The 25,308-nt window shown below is 41.0% G+C and overlaps 1 protein-coding gene across 19 annotated transcripts in view; it reads left to right on the forward strand.

The window, feature by feature from the left end:
* The window catches only part of LOC137371950 (nck-associated protein 5-like), a 693,455-nt gene that overhangs the window by 601,701 nt on the left and 66,446 nt on the right, over nt 1–25,308 (forward strand). For 14 of the 19 annotated variants that reach the window (XM_068035093.1, XM_068035090.1, XM_068035092.1 and 11 more), the window contains 2 exons: nt 19,502–19,819; nt 20,806–20,960. In XM_068035093.1, coding sequence (XP_067891194.1) covers nt 19,502–19,819; nt 20,806–20,960 — 473 coding nt within the window. Of the gene's footprint in view, nt 1–16,062; nt 16,139–16,594; nt 16,683–19,451; nt 19,820–20,805; nt 20,961–25,308 lie in introns of those variants that run through there. The other 5 variants (XM_068035104.1, XM_068035105.1, XM_068035106.1 and 2 more) reach the window with 5 other exon arrangements.

Genomic DNA, 25,308 nt, shown 5'->3' on the forward strand with positions numbered 1-25,308 from the left:
AAGTGGTCACCCAATCTGTGTTTGGACTCCCCAATGTAGAGCAGACCGCATTGTGAGCAGCAAATTGAAAGAAGTACAAGTAAATCACTGCTTCACCTGAAAGGAGTGTTTGGGGCCTTGGATAGTGAGGAGAGAGGAAGTAAAAGGGCAGGTATTACACCACCTGCGATTGCATGGGAAGGGGACAAGGTATCGGGGGTAATGGAGGAATCGACCAGGGTGTTGCTGACGGGAGGAGAGGGGAAGATGCGTTTGGTGGTGGCATCACGCTGGAGGTGGTGGAAATGGTGGAGGATGATCCTCTTGTTGTGGAGGCTGGTGGGGTGGAAAGTGAGGACAAGGGAAACCCTGTTGCAGTTCTGGGAGGGAGGGGAAGACGTGAGGGCAAAAGTGCGGGAAATAGGCCGGACACGGTTGAAGGCCCTGTCAACCACCGTGGGTGGAAATCCTTGGTTGAGTAAAAAGGAAGACATATCAGAAGCGCTGTTGTGGAAGGTTGCATCATCAGAACAGATGCATCAGAGACGGAGAAACTGGGAGAATGGAATGGAGTCCTTACAAGAGGCAGGGTGTGAAGAAGTGTACACGAGGTAGCTTTGGAAGTCGGTGGGCTTATAATGAATATTAGTGGATAGCCTATCCCCAGAGATGGAGACAGAGAAGTCGAGGAAGGGAAGGGAAGTGTCGGAGATGGTCCATGTGAAGGTGAGAGAAGGGTGGAAATTAAAAGCAAAGTTGATAATGTTTTCCAGTTCGGGGCGGTAACAGGAAATGGCGCCAATAGAGTCATCAATGTACCAGAAAAAGAGTTGGGGGAGGGGGCCTGAGTAGGACTGGAATAAAGAATGTTTTACATATCCCACAAAAAGACAGGCATAACTAGGACCCATGCAGGTACCCATAGCAACACCTTTTACTTGAAGGAAGTGAGTGGAGTTAAAGGAGAAGATGTTCAATTTGAGAGCAAATTCAGCCAGGCGGAGGAGGGTGGTGGTGGATGGGGACTGGTTTGTCCTCTGTTCAAGGAAGAAGCGGAGAGATCTCAAACCGTCCTGGTGGGGGATGGAGATGTAGAAAGATTGGATGTCCATAGTGAAGAGAAGGCGGTTAGGGCCAGAATCTATCTACGTCAGCCTTAAAAATATTCAATGATCCTGCCTCCACCACCTTCTGTGGCAGAGTTCCAAAGTTTCACAACCCTCTGAGAATTTTTTTTCCCCTCATCTCTGTTCTAAAAGGGCAACCCCTAATTTTAAAACAGTGCCCTCTAGTTCTGGACTCACCCACAAGAGGAAACATCCTTTCCACATCTACCTTGTCAAGACTGTTCAGGATCTTATAAACTTAAATCAAGTCTCCCCTCACTCTTCTAAATTCCTGTGAAAACAAGCCCAGTCTGTCCAACCTTTCCTCATAAGACAGCCTGTTCATTCCAGGTATTAATCTCGTAAACCTCCTCTGAACTGCCTCCAATGCAGTTACATCCTTCCTTAAATAAGGAGACCAAAACTGCATACAGTATTTGAGATGTGGTCTCACCAATGCCCTGTATAGCTGAAGCATAACATCCTTACTTTTATTTTCAATTCCTCTCGTAATAAAGGATAGCATTCCATTAGCCTTATTTATTACTTGCTTCTACTTGAAGACAAACACACAATGCCTCTGCCATTTCCTCCTTCCCCATGATAATTTCTCCTGTTCTGCTTCCAAGCGACCAACATTTACTTTAGCTACTCTCTTCCTTTTGATATACCTATAAAAGCTTTTACAATCTGTTTTTGTGTTACTGGTCAATTTACTCTTATTCTATTTTTTTCTTTTATCATTAACTTTTTGGTGGCCCTTTGCTGATTTCTAAAACTCTCCCAATCCTCAGACATGCTACTCTTTTTAAAAACATTTGTAAGCCTTTTTTAATCTAATACTATCCTTAACTTCCTGAGTGAGCCACGTATGGCTCTTTCTGGCTGAGTTTTTGTTTTCAAAGGAATATATTTTTGTTGAACCATTTGAATTGTTTCTTTAAAGATTTCCCACTGTTCATTTACCGCCATACCTTTTAGTCTATTTACCTAATTTACCTTAGCCTGTTCTTCCCGTATGCTCTATGTAATTGGCTTTGTTTAAGTTTAAGATTATTGTTTGTGATTGGAGCATCTCACTTTCAAATTTAACATGGAATTCTCAGGATTGCTACCAGTGCCACGTGATAGTCAGAGTAGAAATAAAAGAATAGTCAGGATGACTGCGTGGCTTGAGAGATGGTGCAGGAGGGAGGGGTTCAGATTTTTGGGACATTGGGACCGGTTCTGGGGGAGGTGGGACTATTACAAATTGGATGGTCTACACCTGGGCCGGACTGGAACCAATGTCCTTGGGGGTGCTTTTGCTAACGCTGTTGGGGAGGGTTTAAACTAATGTGGCAGGGGGATGGGAACCAAATGAGGTCAGTGGAGAGTAAGGATGTAGTAACTAAAGCCTGTAAGGAACTAGATAATGAAGTCAGCGTGACTAAGGGAAAGAGTAGGCAGGGAACAGATGATGAAAGCAAAGGGACTGGTGGTCTGAGGTGTATTTGTTTTAATGCAAGAAGTGTAGTAGGTAAGGCAGATGAACTTAGGGCTTGGATTAGTACCTGGGAGTATGATGTTATTGCTATTACTGAGACTTGGTTAAGGGAAGGGCATGATTGGCAACTAAATATCCCAGGATACCGATGCTTCAGGCGGGATAGAGAGGGAGGTAAAAGGGGTGGAGGAGTTGCATTACTGGTCAAAGAGGATATCACAGCTGTGCTGAAGGAAGGCACTATGGAGGACTCGAGCTGTGAGGCAATATGGGCAGAACTCAGAAATAGGAAGGGTGCGGTAACAATGTTGGGGCTGTACTACAGGCCTCCCAACAGCGAGCGTGAGATAGAGGTACAAATATGTAAACAGATTATGGAAAGCTGTAGGAGCAACAGGGTGGTGGTGATAGGAGATTTTAATTTTCCCAACATTGACTGGGATTCACTTAGTGTTAGAGGTCTAGATGGAGCAGAATTTGTAGGGAGCATCCAGGAGGGTTTTCTAGAGCAGTATGTAAATAGTCCAACTCGGGAAGGGGCCATACTGGACCTGGTGTTGGGGAATGAGCCGGGCCAGGTGGTTGACGTTTCAGTAGGGGACTACTTTGGGAATAGTGATCACAATTCCGTAAGTTTTAGAATACTCATGGACAAAGACGAGAGTGGTCCTAAAGGAAGAGTGCTAAATTGGGGGAAGGCCAACTATACCAAAATTCGGCAGGAGCTGGGGAATGTAGATTGGGAGCAGCTGTTTGAAGGTAAATCCACATTTGATATGTGGGAGGCTTTTAAAGAGAGGTTGATTAGCGTGCAGGAGAGACATGTTCCTGTGAAAATGAGGGGTAGAAATGGCAAGATTAGGGAACCATGGATGACAGGTGAAATTGTGAGACTAGCTAAGAGGAAAAAGGAAGCATACATAAGGTCTAGGCGGCTGAAGAAAGATGAAGCTTTGAAAGAATATCGGGATTGTAGGCGCAATCTGAAACGAGGAATTACGAGGGCTAAAAGGGGTCATGAAATATCTTTAGCAAACAGGGTTAAGGAAAATCCCAAAGCCTTTTACTCATATATAAGGAGCAAGAGGGTAACTAGAGAAAGGATTGGCCCACTCAAAGACAAAGGAGGAAAGTTATGCGTGGAGTCAGAGAAAATGGGTGAGATTCTAAATGAGTACTTTGCATCGGTATTCACTGAGGAGAGGGACATGACGGATGTTGAGGTTAGGGACAGATGTTTGATTACTCTAGGTAAAGTCGGCATAAGGAGGGAGGAAGTGTTGGGTATTCTAAAAGGCATTAAGGTGGACAAGTCCCCAGGTCCGGATGGGATCTATCCCAGGTTACTGTGGGAAGCGAGAGAGGAAATAGTTGGGGCCTTAACAGATATCTTTGCAACTTCCTTAAACACGGGTGAGGTCCCGGAGGACTGGAGAATTGCTAATGTTGTCCCCTTGTTTAAGAAGGGTAGCAGGGAAAATCCAGGTAATTATAGACCAGTGAGCCTGACGTCAGTGGTAGGGAAGCTTCTGGAGAAGATACTGAGGGATAGGATCTATTCCCATTTGGAAGAAAATGGGCTTATCAGTGATAGGCAACATGGTTTTTTGCAGGGAAGGTCATGTCTTACCAACTTAATAGAATTCTTTGAGGAAGTGACAAAGTTGGTTGATGAGGGAAGGGCTGTAGATGTCGTATACATGGACTTCAGTAAGGCGTTTGATAAGGTTCCCCATGGTAGGCTGATGGAGAAAGTGAAGGCGCATGGGGTCCAAGGTGTACTAGCTAGATGGATAAAGAACTGGCTGGGCAACAGGAGACAGAGAGTAGCAGTGGAAGGGAGTTTCTCAAAATGGAACGTGTGACTAGTGGTGTTCCACAGGGATCCGTGCTGGGACCACTGTTGTTTGTGATATACATAAATGATTTGGAGGAAAGTATAGGTGGTCTGATTAGCAAGTTTGCAGACAACACTAAGATTGGTGGAGTAGCAGATAGTGAAGGGGACTGTCAGAGAATACAGCAGAATATAGATAGACTGGAGAGTTGGGCAGAGAAATGGCAGATGGAGTTCAATCAGGGCAAATGCGAGGTGATGCATTTTGGAAGATCTAATTCAAGGGTGAACTATACAGTAAATGGAAAAGTCCTGGGGAAAATTGATGTACAGAGAGATTTGGGTGTTCAGGTCCATTGTTCCCTGAAGGTGGCAACGCAGGTCAATAGAGTGGTCAAGAAGGCATACTTTCCTTCATTGGACGGGGTATTGAGTACAAGAGTTAGCAGGTCATGTTACAGTTGTATAGGACTTTGGTTCGGCCACATTTGGAATACTGCGTGCAGTTCTGGTCGCCACATTACCAAAAGGTTGTAGATGCTTTGGAGAGGGTGCAGAGGAGGTTCACCAGGATGTTGCCTGGTATGGAGGGCGCTAGCTATGAAGAGAGGTTGAGTAGATTAGGATTATTTTCATTAGAAAGACGGAGGTTGAGGGGGGACCTGATTGAGGTGTACAAAATCATGAGAGGTATAGACAGGGTGGATAGCAAGAGGCTTTTTCCCAGAGTGGGGGATTCAATTACTAGGGGACACGAGTTCAAAGTGAAAGGGGAAAAGTTTAAGGGGGATATGCGTGGAAAGTTCTTTACGCAGAGGGTGGTGGGTGCCTGGAACGCGTTGCCAGCGGAGGTGGTAGACGCGGGCACGATAGCGTCTTTTAAGATGTATCTAGACAGATACATGAATGGGCAGGAAGTAAAGAGATACAGACCCTTAGAAAATAGGTGACAGGTTTAGATAGAGGATTTGGATTGGCGTAGGCTTGGAGGGCCGAAGGGCCTGTTCCTGTGCTATGATTTTCTTTGTTCTTTGTTCAATGGTATTATGATCACTGTTTCCCAGTGGATCTTTACTATGACATTGCTTATTAACCCTGCTTCATTACACAATACTAGATCTAAGATAGCTTTATCCCTAGTTGGCTCCACAACGTATTGCTCCAAGAAACTGTCTTGAAAACATTCTACAAACTCATCTAGACCACTCCTGCCAATTTCATTGTCCCAGTCTATATAAAGATTAAAGTCCCCCACAATTATTACTTTGCCTTTGTTACAAGCTCCAATAATTTCTTGTTTAATGCTCTGTCCAACTGTACAACTACTGTTCGGGGGTCTGTAAACTACTTCCCCTGGAGTTTTCTGATTCTTGCTATTTCTTACCCATACTGATTCTACTTAATGGTCTTCTGTGGCCAGATCCTTTTTTTTACTAATGCCCTTATGTCATCCTTTACCATCAGTGCTACACCTCCTTCTTTGCTATTCTGTCTGTTTGTCCAAAATATTGTGTACCCTGGAATATTTATTTCCCAACTTTGATCACCATGTAACCATTTCTCTGTGATGGCGATTTGATCTAAATCATGTACCTCTATTTGTGCCACTAGTTCATCTATCTTATTGCAGATGCTTCACACATTCAGATGTAGAACCTTTAATTTCATTGTTTTGCTTCTGTTCCCTTCAATTACTTTATTTGCTGATGTACAATTTCTGTTAAACTCTCTGTCCCTTCCTGTCTCATTCTGCTTGACTTTACCCACAACACTATGCTGTTCTGATGACTTGGCCACTTATAGCCCAACAACAACTTATAGTGCCTTTAAAATAATAAAATTTCCCAAAGCACTTCACAGGAACATTATAAAGCAAAATTAGGCAACAAGCCACATAAAGTGATATTAGGGCAGATGGCCAAAAGCTTGGTCAAAGAGGTAGGTTTTCAGGAACATCTTAAAGGGAAAAAAAAGAGGTAGAGTGTTAGAGAGATTTAGGAAGGGATTTCCAGAGCTTAGGGCCTCGGTAAGTGAAGACACAGTCACCAAAGGTGGAGCGATTAAAATCGGAGATCCTCGAGGCCATAATTCGATAAGTGCAGTTATCTCAAAGGGTCGTGGGGCTGGAGGAGATTATAGAGATAGGAACAGCGCAAGCCTAGATGTCGTCAGGGTCATGCTGCATGCAGGCATGAACTGCTTCGTTATCTGAGGAATTATGAATGGAAATGAACACTGTGCAATCATCATCAATCTCACCACTTCTGACCCTAATGATGGAGGCAAGGTCATTGATGAAGCAACTGAAAATGGTTGGGTCTAGGACACTGCCCTGAGCAACTCGTTCAGTGATATCCTGGGGTTGAGATGATTCGCATCCAAAAACCACAGCCCTTCTTCCTTTGTACTATGTATGACTCTTGCCAGTGGAGATTTGTCCCCCAGTCCCCAGTGACTTCAATTTATAACAGGGGTCCGCTGTCAAATGAGAGAGAGAGAGAGAGAGAGAGAGAGAAAGAGAGAGCGGGGGGGGGGGCAGCGGGGGCAGCGGCAGAAAGAGCGAGCGAGTGCGCATACACGAGTGGGACCAGTTTAAAAGTGCGGCGGCAGAGAGAGAGAGAGATAGTGTGAGCAGGACCAGCGAACAGTTTAAAAGAGCAGCGGCAGAGACAGAGAGAGAACAGAACCAGTGAGCAGTTTAAAAGAGCAACGACAGAGAGAAAGAAAGAGAGAGCGGGACCAGTGAGCAGTTTGAAAGAGCAACGACAGAGAGAAAGAAAGAGAGAGCAGGACCAGCGAGCAATTTAAAAGAGCAGCGGCAGAGAGAAAGAAAGAGAGAGCGGGACCAGCGAGCAGTTTAAAAGAGCAGCGGCAGAGACAGAGAGAGAACAGGACCAGTGAGCAGTTTAAAAGAGCAACGACAGAGAGAAAGAAAGAGAGAGCGGGACCAGTGAGCAATTTAAAAGAGCAGCAACAGAGAGAAAGAAAGAGAGAGCGGGACCAGCGAGCAGTTTAAAAGAGCAGCGGCAGAGAGAGAGAGAGCAGGACCAGCGAGCAGTTTAAAGAGTGGTAGCAGATAGTGAGAGAGCAGGACCAGCGAGCAATTTAAAGTAGCAGCGACAGAGAGAGAGAGAGAGCAGGACCAGCAAGCAGTTTAAAAGAGCGGCGACCGATAGAGAGCGGGACCAGCAAGGAATTTAAAAGAGTGGCGGCAGAGAGAGGGGTATATTCTGGGCAGACTAAAGACAGAAAGAAAAATATCTGTGCCATCGAAGATAAAGGACCTTCCTGAACACCACAGCTTTTAAGCTATATGCAGGCAGAGGCTGGATTTGGCTTTGAACTCCCTACCTGAGAAATCGTACCAGGGTTTTGCCACGGAACTTTGACTGGAATATAACAAGAGGACTCTGCAACAGTGCATCTATCCTCCTAAACCTTCCAAGTCTTTTCTTTAGTGAACAAGAAAAGATGACAGGCCTGTACCGTTTCATGTCTTCACCCCGGGGAAAAGCAAGTACAACAGAGACTCTTAAAAATTCGTAAGAGCTAAACACGTGTTACTTTATAATCTCTCTCGCCTCTATTCTGAATGTGTGTGTATCTGTATGAGCGTGAAAGTGGGTGTAGTTGCGTATATTTTGGGTTTTGAATAATAAATGTTTATCATTTAAAACTTACGAGAAATCTGTCTTGTTTGATCTTGATAATTAAATTCCAGAAAGCTTATTTATTTATTTAGGGATACAGCACTGAAACAGGCCCTTCGGCCCACTGAGTTTGCGTCGACCAACAACCACCCATTTATACTAATCCTACATTAATCCCATATTCCCTACCACATCCCCACCATTCTCCTACCACCTACCCACACTAGGGGCAATTTACAATGGCCAATTTACCTATCAACCTGCAAGTCTCTGGCTGTGGGAGGAATCCGGAGCACCCGGCGGAAACCCACACGGTCACAGGGAGAACTTGCAAACTCCACACAGGCAGTACCCAAAACTGAACCCGGGTCGCTGGAGCTGTGAGGCTGCAGTGCTAACCACTGCGCCGCCCACTGTGCTTGTTATGGAAAGATAATGCTGGAGCTTATATTTACTCAGTTTCACATTTATTGTGCAAAGTAAAGGGATTACACACATGTAGCTCCTCACTGAAAACCTCTCCCAGTCTCAGTGAGTGTCTGCTTCTTAGTGCTCAACTAAAACCCCAATTAACACCTGCATATAGTCAAACCATTGACACGCAATTAACAGATTCCCTTCTTTCTTTTACAATACAGCTTAGATTAATATGCTCAAACAAGATTTCAAAATAAATTCCATATTATGCACAAAGTATTAACCTGCTCAAAGAATATTTCCAAATAAATTCCATGTTGGGCACAAAGTATTACATTATGAGATGCCCCTCCTCTAGCACCTGTAACAATTTCTTTGTATTATCATTCCTTTTTGTGAAACAATCAGATAGCTGATGACTTGCATCTACCCATTTAAGTTTGGAGATTTCCTTTCTCTCCAGCATTTGTTTCAATCCAGCGAGGTCAATACGTAATCTTTTCTCACTCACACTTTTTGTAGAGTGTACATTGCCCCACAAAGGTCGATTATCCGTGTAACATTCAATGGGTATCCTATCTGCAGTATGTCCCGTGTTCAGAATTTCACCCAAAATATTTGACAAATAGAACCCCATGTCCTCTGCCTCCACAGGACCCAATCTTTCCGCAGCTAACGTGCTTTTAGCAACCCATTTTATTTTCTTAGCCTCCCAAGCTAAAGGACAACAGTTCCCATTTTCACCCATCAGAAATATGATGAAGCCAGTTGCACTCGAACACCCATCAGGAAGATTAGCATGTGAAGCATCACTAAAAATTATTAGCTTCATGTTCTTTGGGTCACCCAGGGATGGGAACTTCAGTACATATTTTTCCAGATTTAGTTTTTTTAATGTTTCATTTGCCCTTAAAACATTCTCAACTTTTGGATGTTTCATCATCGTGCTTAACTCCAGCACATCAAAACTGGCATCAGGCCTAGTCCGAGTGCACATCCAGTTTAATTGACCCACCAGGCTTCACAATTGCTCAATCCCTGCTTTAGACAGATCATCATTCTGTGATGACCGAACACGATTAACCGGGATGGGAGTAACACTCTTTAAATAGGATTGCTGATTCAAACTTATTCCAGACTTAGTCTGCTTAATATCTAAACCAAGATATTTAAAGGACCACAAGCCTGACTCCCAAGCTTAAATTCTGCCCTAATCTTATTAATAGCATTTTTCTCAAAATCCACAGTACCACCCCATAAGAAATCATCAATGTGCATCATGAAGATTCCTGAAAGTTTCCCTTTATGATATCAATAAAACATTGTAGGATCTGCTTTTAGTTGAACACGCCCAATTTTCAACAATACAGATCTCACCAAGAAATACCATACCCTGGAAGCATCATTAAGGTCATAGATGCATTTGTTCAGTTTCCATAGTTTTCCTTCTGCATCTGCTGCCTCTTTGGGTGGTTTCAGATACACTTCTCTCTGAAAAGCATCACCTTGCAGAAATGCAGCTTTTATGTTCCAAGCATATGTGGCCAAAAGAGCCAAACAAATTTTCCAAATTACTTTTCCAGCTGCAGGAGAGACCACTCTAACATTGGTATCTCACAGTCGCTCTTCAAAATCTCTCGCAGCTAACCTTGCTTTAGCCTTATAAACTCCATCGGGAAGGACTTTTTCAGTACAAATTCATTGATGTGGCAAGCTGCCTGTCCCCTATCTGGTACCTCAGAATAAACTCCAAACTGTCTCCAACTCTCTAATTCCTTATGTTTTGCTTCTTTTATTAGTTTATCCTCAAGTTTATTGGCAGCAACTAAAACTTCACGATCATAAGGACTTCTGCTTCTAGTTCTATTCCGAGACTGCTCTCTAGCCTTCATCTCATTGTGGAATCTGTCCATACTACGGCCTCTATTCGCACTTTGATGTCTTTTGGAACGACTGCTAGAAGATCTCCCTCGCACTTTAACGGAGGCTCTTTCTCCAGTATGTGATCACTTCCTTACGCAAGAGTCAATTCCTGACCCACTATCAAAACTTGCACTGCGCTTTCTTACCCTCCACTCTTTCACCCCACTCTGCCAGTCCATGGCTCTGGCTTCTTGGCCATCATCTTGAACATTTAACCAATATTTAAACTTGCCTGTAGATTTTTCTGCACGCCCCACAATTGTTGCATCCCTTCATTTGTCAGACCCCTCTGGAATACATGTCACCCGAGTACCTACCAGAGGCAATTGACCTTTGAATGTGATAGCTCTTTCCTGAGCATCATGATCGGTTACATTGCTATCCAACTCTTGATCTACCTGTGCCTCAGGACCTTCATCACAAAACACGAGTATTTGAGTTACAAGGTGCCTGTTTTCCCTTTATCAGCTGCTCAGATTGAGATTTTGTAATCAACCCCAATTAATTGTGAAGAATGAACTTTAACAGTTTGATTTTCATGCTTGATAACTACTGTCTTACCATCCTGACCAATTACCTTACCAGGGCCCTTCCATTCCCTATGGCTCTCTCTTTTATAATAGACCAAATCTCCTGAACTAAATTCCACCTCAGATGGCCTTATACGATGCCTCAGAGCTCTGCGAATTTTCTCAGAGACTTCAGCCTTGATGAAAGCCCATCTCCCTGCATGTAAAGCATTCAAATGTGTAGAAAAAAATTGAACTAATTATAGTACCTTCTAGAACAGGTGAATTGTCACACAGCACAGCCCATAGACCAATTGATATCCTTCAACCATCTGAAGAAAATACTTTGCATGAACGGCCCATGCCAGGGCAGTTGTCAACTTGCAGTTTGGCTGGTCAGCTAAGATTTTATGTAACATTTCATCAACCACTGTGTGATTCTTTTCACAAAGCCCATTGCTGAAAGGACTTTCAGCTGCAGTATTCATAATCGTAATGTTCATGTTTTCACACACATCTCTGAACTCGTCATTGGCAAATTCCCCTCCATTATCAGTCAGAAACTTAGCTGGTTCCCCAAGACCAGTCCCTATCCATTTCTCCATAATTTTGTCTATAATCACCCTTTTGTCCTTACCGTTTATTATTGTAGAATAACTAAATCTAGTTGCGAGGTCTATAAAATGTAGAATGAAGATATTCTTGTCTTTGTCCCATACCTTCAAATCTATGGCAACTACCTCGTTAAAGTCACGTGCCAATTGAAGGCTGACAATAGGACATGATGGTGTCCTCCGATACTTTACTTTTTACACATTTCACAATTTTCACTAATCTCTTCTATTATCCTCGTATACTCTTCATCAATCACACCTGCATCTTTTAAAGGGTTTTTAATCTCTGACAAGAAGAGTGAGCAAATTGTCTGTGTAACTTTGAGACAATTTGCCTTTTATCTCTTTGATTCATAACACCTGTGCCATCAATACTGCTCGAACACTCTGACCAGAAATAACAGGTTTTGTTAAGGGGATACAATGATGCCCTGACTGGGTAAACTGCAAATTCACTGACTTCCCAAAAACAATTGCCTTATCATGCTCCATATCAAGTTTCATCTGTGCCTTTTTCATTGAAGGCTTACTCAACAGTAAAGGTATCTCACTGGAGACTACATCAGTTCGGATAAAGTGGCTTACTCCTGCTATTGTACATGGAATTACTACTCTCGTCAGTGACTTCAATGTGTTGTCATCACCAAACTTAAAGCTGGTAGTACTTTTATACTCCTTAATATTACATCAGTCTTCACTACTGAGTGAATCCAGATAACACTGTAACCAATCAGTTTCGCAAACTGTCGACGTACAAGCACTATCCAGTACCGCACTGTTGAATGAATCCTCAACCAACACATTCATCACAGGACTAAAACTCCTTGTGACTAGTACAATTCATTCTGATTCATCAGTATCTTCCTCTTCTGCCTCCGAAGTCTGTGCGTCGTTTGTTATTTCGAAGACTCTGCCCCTCCACTTGCACAATGATACTTTGAGTCACATCTGAAGCACCTATAAATTTTTCCTTGGGCATTCCTGAAATTTATTTGCCTATGATTGCTGTTCCAATTCTGTCTTCCACTGTAATATTCAGACCTGCTCAAGGTGCTTTCATCCTCATTCCTCCTGTCTTTAACTCTTCCATTGTATTTAGGGCTGCTTCCAATATCTGGATTATTTCTAAATCTTGTAAATATTGAGTCCTCCATTCTGTGTCACCACGGAATGCCCCGCTTCTTCGACCAGGATTGCAGGAAATAACTGTTTCCCCAGGAATTTTTTTAAGGCTACGGAGATTTGGTCCAACAGTGAGTCTTTGCCCAAGAACCGAACCCCAGTTAGAACCAGGAGCCTGTCCATATGCGACACCCTATCACAATCTAGCAATTCAAAAGCTAGCACTGAACCAGGGATTTCCAAATTGAATTTCCTCAATCTTTTATACAGTATGTTGAAGTCCATGATATATTCCTCCATTGAATAACCATCTGTTTTCCAAAATCCATCAAAGTCTCATTCGCATTCAATAGGTCATCTTTCTTGTAAATTTCATCCAAAAATTCTAACAAAAGATCCAACCTTTCATCAGTATCCAACTGACAAGCATCCAGTTCAGAAAATACTTTACTTCTATTTTACTTTTGGTAGGAAGTGACAATGCCAAGGCCATACCTTGTTTCCTCTTTGGTAGGGGCGTAATCCGTGTCCACTTCATTTTTCCACTGATCATATGGTTCAGACTCCGAGAACACCGGAAGGTAATCGTACTCTGACAATTTACACTTGCTTTCTGCCGTATTTTTCACAATAGCCCTTGAGATTTTAGTTTTCTATCTGAAAAAAGAAGTACTATTTTCCAACCTTCAGCTTTAGGCCACCAACCTCTGCTACCATGTTCAATTTCAGAAAGCTTGTTATGGAAAGATAATGCTGGAGCTTATATTTACTCGTTTTCACATTTACTGTGCAGACTAAAAGGATCACAAACATGTAGCTCCTCACTCAAAACCTCTCCCAGTCCCAGTGAGTGTATGCTTTTCAGTGCTCAACTAAAACCCCAGTTAACACCCGTCACCTGCATATAATCAAACCGTTGACACACAATTAACAGAAAACACTTTTTTGTAAAAACACTATCTACCGTCAGTCGAGAGGAGGAAAAGCGGGAGCGATACCTATCAACTCTCATCTGTCCGTAACAATGCTCACTTGTTCTGGATTCTCCCACCAGAGGAAATAGTTTTCCGATATTTACCCCATTAAATCTATTTATCATTTAACAACCTTGATCAGATCATCAACCAACTTTGTAAATACAAGGGCATACAAACCAAGTTTATGCAACTTATCCTTAAAATGTAACCCTTCAGCCTGCCATAATTTCAATGAATCTATACTGTACCCTCTAAATCCAATATATCTTTCCTGCAATGTCCAAAACTGAATGCAGTACTCCAGATGGGTCTGACCAAGGCTCTGTACAACTGAAGCATAAATCTCTTGAGATAAAGGCTACCATTCAGTTTGCCATTTTAATTGCTTTTTGTACCTGTGCACCAGCTTTTAGTGATTTGTGTGCATGGACACCTAAATCTATTTGCTCCTCCACAACTCCTAGTCTCTCACCATTTAGGATTTTTGCTGTCCTGTTAGTTGACAAAAGATCACAAAATCATTGTTGTTACTTTAATTTCAATTGATAACTGAAAGATCAGTTACGTTAGTTAATGGAATTTTGTTTAATTGACTGATTTTATCTGTTTTAATGTAACTTTCCATGTTTGTACAGAAATTCCTCAATAAAGATATAAATGCGAGAATGTTTGACATAAAAGAAATATTACAATCGTGTAAATGTAGTTAAATTAAGTATGGTGGGATTTGGATCAATTATCATTTCTGCCTTTGGTGCAATGTATGTTAATCCTGAAGAAAATTGGCAGTTGACGTGGTAGATGAAGATAGTAGGTTTTAGCATCAGTCTGTAAAAGTGCTGCCCTTGAGTATAGGGGTTGGTGTCAGTGTGAGGGCATCTTGATTGCACGGGCCCAATAGACACCCACATTACTATGGGCACAGCTCAGGTTCCCAATACTACACACAGAACAGAAATTCCAGGGTTAACATTTCAGGTCTGTGACCTTTCATTAGTTCTAATGAAAGGTCACAGACCTGAAATGTTAACTCTGCTTCTCTCTCCACAGATGCTGCCAAACCTGCTGAGTATTTCCAGCACTTTCTGTTTTTATTTCAGATTTCCAGCATCAACAGTATTTTGCTTTTATTACAGAAATTTCAGCACCTGCTACTATCAAGGGGCTATCCTGGACAGCCTTAGAGAAACCATTTATCACACCTTTGGCCCTCTTTATAAGGGGACTAATAAAACTGTCCTAACTTGGAACCAGTGGGACTTGTAAACCTCTGGAGATTGGTATCCCTCATCATACTAGGCATATCATTCTCCTACCTTACCCTGGTCCTAATGAGGTCAAGGAAATGGGAAATACCAGGACATACAGTGGCTGAACTTGGCCCTGTCTCCTCTGATGCGGAACACTGTGATTGGTCCCACCCCAGATAAAACCTCCCTCTTAGCTTGCCCCACCCTCCCAGAAACTATCAGCAAAGACTGTAATCTGGAACATATGAGACACATTTCTGAGGCCACCTGCTTTACTGCTTCCAGAGTTTTGGTCAATTTCAGGACCAAGCTCTTGATCTTGATCAGGTTACCACTGAGAGGGGAAGATGGGATAATAATTATAGGTGGAAATAAGCTGGTGTCATAATATGATGTTGGTTGAAGTAACCCCACTTCCATTCCTAAATCTCTCTGGCAGGAAGAAGTGCACATTTACAGAGGGACCCCCAAGTAGATAGTAAGAAGAGGGAATGTTCTACAAAGATCAAGTAATTGGGAACTCTTTTGAAATAAAAAAAATGTTGTGTGTGTTCTTTGTGCCCATTAAGATAGGATATGTTGATGCTGTTCAGTTAAATACACAAAACACATTGTGTTTTGAATACACAATGTCAGTATGAAACACTCCCATCTCTTTGCGAGATTGCCAAGTTAATGCCAATTAGTGACACAGTTTTGTTTCGAACTGGACTGAGATTGTCCAAGGTAAAACTAAGGTTGTGATAGAGATAATTAGGTTAAGGAGCTTTGAGAAAGGGAGGCTTATCGGCACAGAGTTGGCAGGAAAGAAAAATAATAAACCAATTATTTTGTTACTTTTCGCTATTAGTTAACTCTTGGGGTTCAAACACTGAGTCCTATTAATGTACAAAACAAATAACTTGTAACATCAGGTGGGCAATGATAGAGAAATTTGCAGCTAGTCAGATCTAGATAATTACACAATTGGTATTCGATAAAATGGTATTATGATGAAATGAGTCATTGACACTTGTGGGAAGGAGGGAGGGGGGCTCAGTATATTGTGATAAATATCCCCTTTGGGACGGGAAAGTATTGGGCTAGATTTTGCTGTCCGCTTTGAAACAAGGGTGCTTGTCACTGAGCTTGAAGGAAGCTGCCCACAAAGATCTAGCAATCTCTGTAGCGCAATTTTCTCCTTTCCCGACAGCAGCTTAAACCTGGCGCCAAGTCAAGGGGATCCCTAGGTGTCCAGCACACAAAGCAAACCAAGAACTGAGAACAGAAAGTGCTAGAAATGCTCAGCAGGTCTGATAGCATCTGTGGAGAGAGAAACAGAGTTAAGTGCCAAGATTTCAACTTTGTTTTTTCAATAGCAAATCATATTATTTCATTCAAGTTGGCACATAAAAAATAGTGCAGAATTAAGAAGTGAGAGTATTGTTGTAAAGATTTTTGTTTATTCAAGTGTAACTTCAAAATTATAAATTGTATCTTAATGAATCATAATAGGATATAACAAGTAAGCTGCTGGGAATAATGTATGAATTATATTAAATGCATAAGATTTGCATGAGCAAATCGTTTGGTAAGTTGACTTTCCTGTATAACTGAAAAGCCTTCCTTTGCCAAATTGGAAGATTCTAGTCATAGAGGTAATATAGAAAGACCAGTTTGGATTAGATAAAAGCTTTTACTTGTATTAATTTTCTTTTAAAGTTATAGTGTCATTTCTGTCCCAGAAAATGCAGGAAAAACTCAGCATGTCAGGCAGCATCTGTGGAGAAAGGAAATTGTGGGTAACGTTTCAGGTCAATGACCCTTTGTCAGGTAATGAATATTGATGTGGTCCTGTAGTGGCATAAGGAGCTAATATGTTGTCATTTTGGATACTAGATTGAATCCTCTGTAAATGCTGCCTTGCTTTCTTTTGTTCCAGTCTAAACTGCTCCACCTTATACATGATAATGGCATACAATGGTATGCCTGGAGGAAATGCCATATCTAATCCTGAAGAGCCTTGACTGTGTATCGAGGTGGGAGGGGAGGGTCAAAACTTCCTGGTAGTGTTTCATTCTCAGAAACAGTGAGAAGCAAATGCCAGTCTGTGCAGGCAGAATACTAACAACACAATAATCACAGCAAAAAAAGCCATTCTTAGCTACAGAAATAACTGTTGAAACTTTTCAGGCTCCCAAATCTATCATGCCAAAAGCTATGGCTCATAATTCACATTTGAACATACCCTGAGTGCATTGCAAGTGTAACAGCAGAAATCTCTGAGCTGCAGCACCACTAGCCTCATTAAATATACACCAATAAACTCATTTGGTGGGCAGAGCCAAAATGTGCAAGAGAATTTGGAGTGTCAACTTTAGAAAATAAAACAAGCAGCAACAGCTTCCACTCCAGTTTACTAAAACAAGAAAAAATACTTGCCCTGATAGTGCAGTAGTGATCTAACATAAGAAAGCCAAGTAATAAGACGGTCAGTTAGTTTGTTACCAAGAAATAAGGCAATGAACCAAACAACAACAATTTCCAATTATATAGCATCTTCAGCATAGTAAAACATCCCGAGAGAGGTTAGGGGAAGAAATCCCAGAGCTTTGAGCCTCAGCAGCTGAAGGCACAGCTACCAATGGTGGAGCAATTAAAATCATGAATGCACAAGTGGTCAGATTTGGTGAAGCACAGATATCTCAGAGGGTTGTAGAAAATTGCAGAGATAGGGAGGGGCAAGGCCATGGAAGGATTTGAAAACGAAGTGTTGCTTAACCAGGAGCCATTGTAGGTCAGCCAGCACAGGGGTGGTGAATGGAACTTGGTGCAAGTTGGAATTCAGGAGCAGAATTTTGGATGAGCATCCCCAATGTTAATCACTCCACTATTGGTGGCCGTGTCTTCAGCTGCCAAAGCCCAAAGCTTTGGAATTCCCTCTCTAAACTTCTGTGCCTCTCTACCTCTATTTCCTTCTTTAAGGCTCCTGAAAACCTACCTCTTTGCCCAAGCATTTGGTCATTTGCTGTAATATCTCCTTATGTAGCTCAGTGTCAAATGTTTGTTTTCTAACACTCTAGTGAAGTGGCTTGGGGTGTATTATTATGGTAAAGATGCTGTGTAAATAAAAATTGCTGTTATGGTTTGTGGGGGTGGGAAAGGGTGAAAGATGGGAGGTCAAGCCGGGAATGCATTTGAATAGTCAAGTCTGCAGGTAACAAAGGCATGGATGAGGGTTTCAGTAGCAAATGAAACAAATTGCTTCAGAGATTTATATCTGTACAAATAAAGAAAATGTCCTATCCTGTATCTCTGCTAATGAGGTAAACATAAACAATGCATGTCAGACATCGAATGACTTTATATTTTGCTTCTGTAAAATTTCATTGCAACAATGTTTTCATCATCATTTGGAAGCTTTTCTTAATTAATGTTTTTTTACATTGTTACGGCCAGGTGAGGAGGGTCACAGTCGCCCCTCTTGCTCTTCCTCTTATTTGAGTGCAACAGGGTTAATTTTTTTTTAAACGGTGGTTGTGCTTACCACCTCTGAGCGTTTTACCTTTTATCTTTAATGTGATCGTGAACGATCCAATTGGACAGCTTTTCTTGAGTTTAAACAAGAAAAAGGTAAGTTTATTATACTGAACAAGCTAAACCCGATCTAAGATCATAAAAAAATATGCTACACATTCACACGATGATCACACACACTCAAATAGATCACAAAGTGGCAAGTAGGTTTTATTGGTTGGATCAAAGTCCAGAATAAATAAAAGTTAAATATACAATCTGAGGTTGGATGATTAAGTGGTCTTCCAGCTGAAGTTGTATTCTTGAAGTCTTTGGCTGGTCAAAGTGCACTTTGTGGTTGGCCTGCTTTGCTCAGCATTTTCTTGATGGCAGACTGTTAGATGTCTCTCTTCCCTTGGTCTCTGGATGTAGCAGACTGTAGGCTTAAAGGGTCCACAGTTGCGAACAGTTTTCAAACTTGATGTTTTGTGGAGAGAAAGGGAGGAACACAGCCTTGTCTGCTACTGCAGACTCAGTTACTGCTTGTCTCTTGTCTGTGTAACAAAACTCCCAGTTTTTTCAGAGATTGACAAACAGTCACATGACTGCCATGACTGCTTTAGTATATTCTCTGGAACCTTCTAATGAGATACAAGGTTCAGAATTGGCTCCACAGGCCTCAGGATGCCAATATTTACACTCAGAGGGGTTTGCTTTTTCAAAGTCAATGTGTCAGGATTGCCTTGACTGTTGTGCTAATGAAGCAATCCTAGCTAATTCAGTTACTTAGAGCAAGCCATTGTTCTGGGTCCAGGGCTTCTCAGACTACTGGTTCTGGTTGGGCCTTGGAAGGTGCAAAGGTGTTTCAGCTGCAAATTGCAGTGGCCATCTTGGGTGCCGGGTTTTTTAAAAAAGTTAACTGTAGGACTTTCTCCATTAAAGGTCTAATGCAAATTTCCAACTAATGAATTAATATTTCTCATTTGGCATAGTGTTTTCTTGACAACATTAATTAATGTTTGTTCTTTTAGCAACTCTTTCCAAGCTGCTCTTTTCTGCATTAATCCATTTTATTTCCTGTAATAGCCAGTATTTCCAGTTGCTGCACCCACTGATGTACTTTTCCGATAACTCAGGGTCCAGCTGTCAGATGAGAACATTGGACAGTGGAATTGGAACTTTTCCCCTTCCTGATTCGACAAACCGGGCAACAGGAAGACACGTTCCGAAAACAACATCCTGTCTTGAATGTGAACTTTCCTCAACCCTGCAGGAAGCACCCCATCTGACAAATGTTTCTCAAAAAGCAAATACACTTGAACGAGAAGTGCCTTGCAGAGCTGAATGTAGCAGTCCTGGACAAGACACGATTGGTCATTCAGCATCAGATCTAACCGTGGCTGCCAAGGCTGTGCAAGTATTTCAAAGTTGCCTTCCTAAGCCATCTACAGCGGGTAAATGTCAAATGTACTTTCAGCAAGTTATGTACCCAAATGTCTCTGCACAGTGTGATAAGAGGTCATGGAATAAAGAGATTAATTAACTTATAGAATGTGAGCTCCTGCTAGCAAAGCTTATTGATATGATGTCTCCAAGGAGAGAACTGGCAGGATTTTAAATCCATTGGCATCTACCATATTTATATTAAAATTTTAATGTAAACCCACAAATTAAACTCGTGCAACATGAACTATTTTTATTAGCATTATTAGTGCATCAATGACATGTTTCATTTCACATTTCCAATATGTTTTAAATTTAAAGGCTATATTGTATAAACATCACATAACAATATAAATTGAGCAATGCCATGTGCATATAGCTTCAACATTCCTTTTTGTCTCAAATATTTGTACTGATAATGTGTGTATTCGTGGGCACCTCAGGTGAGAAATCTCAGCCATACATTATATCCTATGCAGCTCAAAGGTCACGTATGTGACCTTATTTCTGCTATTGAACAGGCTATGTGATTAAACACGGTCATTATAACAAATTGAATAGAATCCATGAGCAATGGATTGTTTTATGAAGACTGGGTAATAGGAAAAGTCTGTAGTGATCTGGTTGTTAGGTGTCACCATACTGACAGTGGCAGAGTACAGTCTCTTAATTAACACGTCAAGATGTCGACATTGCAAGATACTGTAAACCAGATTGTCAGTGTGTCTGCCTTTGCCACCTGATTATTTGCTAGGTTATTTTGTTTTCTGTGCACATCTCTACAGAACATTGCATGCACTGTTAGTAGAACGATATATAGTTACCAATAATTTTACTATGAATCCTCCGTGGATATTGGGGTGAAATAACTCCATTTACAAGTTAAATACCATTAATAATGTGAATATTATGTTGAGCATGTGCCCTTGTCAGAAAGAGTAATTTTGTTGATATGAAGGGAAAACTGAAGCAACTCAATGATATGATTATTTTCTAGGTTTCCTGATGCCTGAATATAAGATAAAAGATGGCATGAATCAGAGTTGTGTTCCTGCCCAATATTCAAGTATCTGTAAAAGTGAGCATTCAGACTTGCAGGAGAGAATGAAGGATTTACAGCAGCCAACTACATCTCGAGTACTGAGTATACAGGTATGATATCATTGAGGCTATTCTTATGTTTGAAGTGTAAAAGGTATGCTAAAATATTATGTTTTGAATCACAAGAACTCTTTAATATCTCTAATACATTTTCTCATTTGTAAGGTGCATTGGACATCTAATTTCCTGTACATTATTTCTCAATTAGTTTGTAGTAAGGAGAACAAAACCATTAAACCTTTATGCAAGAAACAACACATATTATACCAATCATCAGAGTACAGTTGCTAGCACAAAAATAGGCTCAAAGCTGAATAAAGCCCTTATATAATATCTAAACAGTATGTGTGAAAAAGACAGGTGGCAGGAAGTGATTTCAAAGCTCTAATCTAACTTGAGTTTCTAATGGCAGTTATAATTGCTGGAACTTTGCTTTCACATCTTGACATTTTTGAATCCTTACTTATGTTATCACTTTGCAGTCACATTGATATCCATTATTCTCTATACACGAGCTGTGATATTTTCCTGTAGCAGTGAAATAAATCACAAAACCATTGTTGTTTACATCATGTAATTCAGTTCTGCTGCTCTGCGACATGAACCTTTAGCCAAAAAGAAAGCAAAAGTAGAAAACTACAAAGGAAAGTATTATTAAGCTTTTACAAAAATTGTACAGAATAAAATATTCACAAGTATTTTTCATGGCACTAGCATATCACAGAGTTGTGATGATGCTCGAGCTTCACCCCTCACAGTTTATGATGTAATCTTATTCTTTAATGCTAATTGTATATCAATTGTATTTAATTATATGCAGGAGGACATTAATTGGGGTCTTACTTGAGCACATATAAAAAGACACTGAAACAGTGAGTGGTGGAGTTAGGAGGTGTATGCTTGTAATGTTTCACTCTGAATAAATATAAGACTTGAGTAAAGATTTGCTTCAGTATCACCCTTCACCAACTTTCTGGACTATAACATGGTAACACAGAATGGTTGCCTAAAGGTGAAGGTTGGAAACCAAAAAAAAAAAGTTTGTATAGAAAACTATTCCTGGTAGCTATTGGGAGAAATGGCAGAAAGCAAGTGTAAAATGTGGGGGGTATGATTACCCTCTGATGTTCTCAGAGTCTCTACCATGTGACCAGTGGAAGAACGAAGTGGATGTGTGGACACAGGTTACGTCTCTACCAAAGAGGAAGCAAGGTATGGCCTTGGCATTGTTGCTTCTGACAAGAAGTAAAATCAGAAATAAAGTATTTTGTGGGCTGGATGCCCATCAGTTGAATACTGATGGAGGTTTGGATCATCTATTAGAGTTATTCAATGGTATTTATAAGAAAGATAATCAGTTAAATGCCTGTGAGGCATGGTCAGTCTTCGATGGATTTCAGAAAACAGATGGTTCTTCAATGGAGGAATATATCCTGGACATTAACAGACTGCAGAAAAGATTGAGGAAATTCAATTTAGAGGTCCTGGTTCAGTGCTAGCATTTAATTTGCTGGATTGTGCTAAGGTGTCACATATGGACAGGCCCCTGGTTCTAACTGGGGTTCAGTTCTTGAAGAGACATTCCTTGTTGGATCAGATGTCTGCTGTCTTGAAAGAATTCCTGGAGAAAGTCATTTCCTGCAGCCTTGATGGAACAAATGGGACATTCTATGGGACACACAGAATGCAGGACTCATGATTGCTGGGCTAAGAAACGGTCCAGATACTGGACGCAGGCATCAGTAAAAAAGAGTGTCAGACAGGCAGATTAAGGATGAAAGCACTTTTAGCAGATCTGGCTATTCAAGCAGAAGACAATTGGAACAGCAATAATAGGCCAATGAATCCCAGGAATGCCCAAGGAACAGTTAATAGGTGCTTCAGGTGTGACGCTAAATCTCATTATGCAATGAACTGCCCAAAGCAGAGGGGCAAGATCCTTGAAATGACACATGACACAAAGAATTCTGAGGTAGAAGACAAAGATAATTATGAATCTGAATGAATTGTACTAGTCACAAGCAGTTTTACTCCTGTGATGAATGTGTTGGTTGCAGACTTGTTCAACTGTGCTGTGCTAGATCGTATTTGCACTTCAACAGTATGTGGAACAGATTGGCAAAAATGTTAACTAGATACATTCAGTAGTGAGGATCAATGCAAGGTTAAGGAGTATAAAAGTACTACTTCCTTTAGGTTTAGTGATGACAGTATATTGAGGCCGCTAAAGACAGTTGTAATTCCATGTAATATAGTTAGAGTAAGCCACTTTATCAGTACTGATGTAGTCTCTAGTGAGATAACTTTGCTGTTGAGTGAACCTTTTATGAAAAACGCACAAATAAAACTAGACATGGAGCATAATAAGGCATTTTGTTTTTGGAACTATCAGTGGATCTGCAGTTTATCCAAACAGGACATCAGAGTATCCCTTTAACAAAACCTGATGTTTCTCATCAGAGTGTTAGAGAAGTATTAATGGCATTCGGTGATAAGCATCTGAGAGGGAAAAAAAGCAAATTGTCTTAAAGTTACACTGATAATTTGCTCGCCCTCTTGTCAAAGATTAACAATTCTGCTAAAGGAGGCAGGTGTGATTAATGAAGAGTATATATGACTAATAGAAGAGATTTGTGACAAGTGTGAAATCTGTAAAAAGGTATCAGAGGACGCTGCCACATCCTATTATAAGCTTTCCATTGGCATGTGACTTTAATGAGATAGTTGCCATGGATCTCAAAGCAAAGTGGTTTGTGTTAAAGGTCCTGAGGAACAGAATACGGTAGACCAAGGACTGGATATAATTGAAATGTGCACAGGACAAAGCTATCACATCCAAAGCCCAGTTTCCCAGAGTCGGTACTCAGGGGACATATTTTCCAGAGGGGTGTAGTTAATAGAGGATGTGACAATTATGGGACGTGCAGGAAAAGGTACTGGCAAGTTTAAATATTGTTTGAATGTTCAGGATAATGACCAAGAAGCGAGGTCCAGGGACTGGCAGAATGGGGTGAAAAAGTAGAGAGCAAGAAAGCGCAGTGCAAGTTCTAATAGTGGGTCTGGAAATGACTCTTGCGTCAGAAAACGATTCTGTACCAGAGAAAGACCCTCTGATAAAGTGAGAGGGAGATCTTTCAGTAGTAGTCCTGAAAGGTATCAAAGTACAAGTAGATGCCAATGAAATGAGGGCTACAGAACAGTTTCAGAACAGGACTGGAAGCAGAAGTCCTCATAACCGTGAAGTTTTGGTCTCTGCCCATAAACCTGAGGATAAACTAATGAAAGGCAAAACAAAAGGAATTAGATAGTTGGAGGCAGTTTGGAGTTTATTCTGAGGTACCAGATAAGGGACAGCCAGCCTTGTCACAGATGGATTTATACTGAAAAAGTCCTTCCCGATGGGACTTATAAGGCTGAAGTGAGGTTTCAAAGAGTGACTGGGTGATACAGATGTTAGAGTGGACTCTCTTAGAGGTGGAAAATTAATCTTGAAAATCTTTTGAGCTCTTTCGTTCACATATTCATGGGAGTATAGATCAATCGACTTAAAAGCCCCGTTTCTGCGGAGTGATACTTTTCAGAGAGCAGTGTTTCTGAAACTGCCCAAAGGGGCAGCAGATGAAGAAGAGAAACTATGGAAGTTAACCAAATGCGTCTAGTACCTGAATGATGCTTCCAGAGTGTGGTATTTTTCAGTGAGATCTGTTTTGCTGAAAATAGGTTGTATTCAACTAAAAGCAAATCCCGCAATATTTTATTGGCATAAAGGAAAACTTTCAGGCATCTTCGTGATGCATGTTGATGACTTATGGGGTGAAACTGCAGAATTTGAGAAATACGTTATTAATAAGATTAGAGTATAATTTAATATTGGGTGTCAGACTTTTGGGGCTTTTATATATATATTGGTTTAAATATTAAGCAGAGTAGGTCTGGGAAAGCTTTAAATCTACAATCCTGTTTAGACAGTGTTACTCGCCTCCTGGTTAATTGTGCTAGGTCATCACAGAAAGATGTCACATCTGGTGAAGAGACAGAGCAGTTGCAAAGCTTGATTGGTCAGTTGAACTGATTGTGCAATCAGACTAGACCAAATGATAGTTTTGATGTGTTGGAGTTAAGTACTACATGAAACACCCTAAAGTGGAGAATTTTTAAGGGCATATAAAACACTGAAAAAATTAAATCTGGAGAAATGCGTACTTAAGTTCCCATCCTTAGGTGACCCAAAAGAACATGAAACGAGTCACTTTTAGTGATGCTTCACTTGCTAATATTTCTGATGGGTATTCATGTGCAGCTGGTTTCATAATATTTCTGATGGATGAAAATGGGAAATGTCCTGTAACTTGGCAAACTAAGAAAATAGAAAGGGTTGTGAAAAGTACGTTGGATGTAG

Source organism: Heterodontus francisci, chromosome 7, assembly GCF_036365525.1.
Source record: "Heterodontus francisci isolate sHetFra1 chromosome 7, sHetFra1.hap1, whole genome shotgun sequence".
Lineage (NCBI taxonomy): Eukaryota > Metazoa > Chordata > Chondrichthyes > Heterodontiformes > Heterodontidae > Heterodontus > Heterodontus francisci.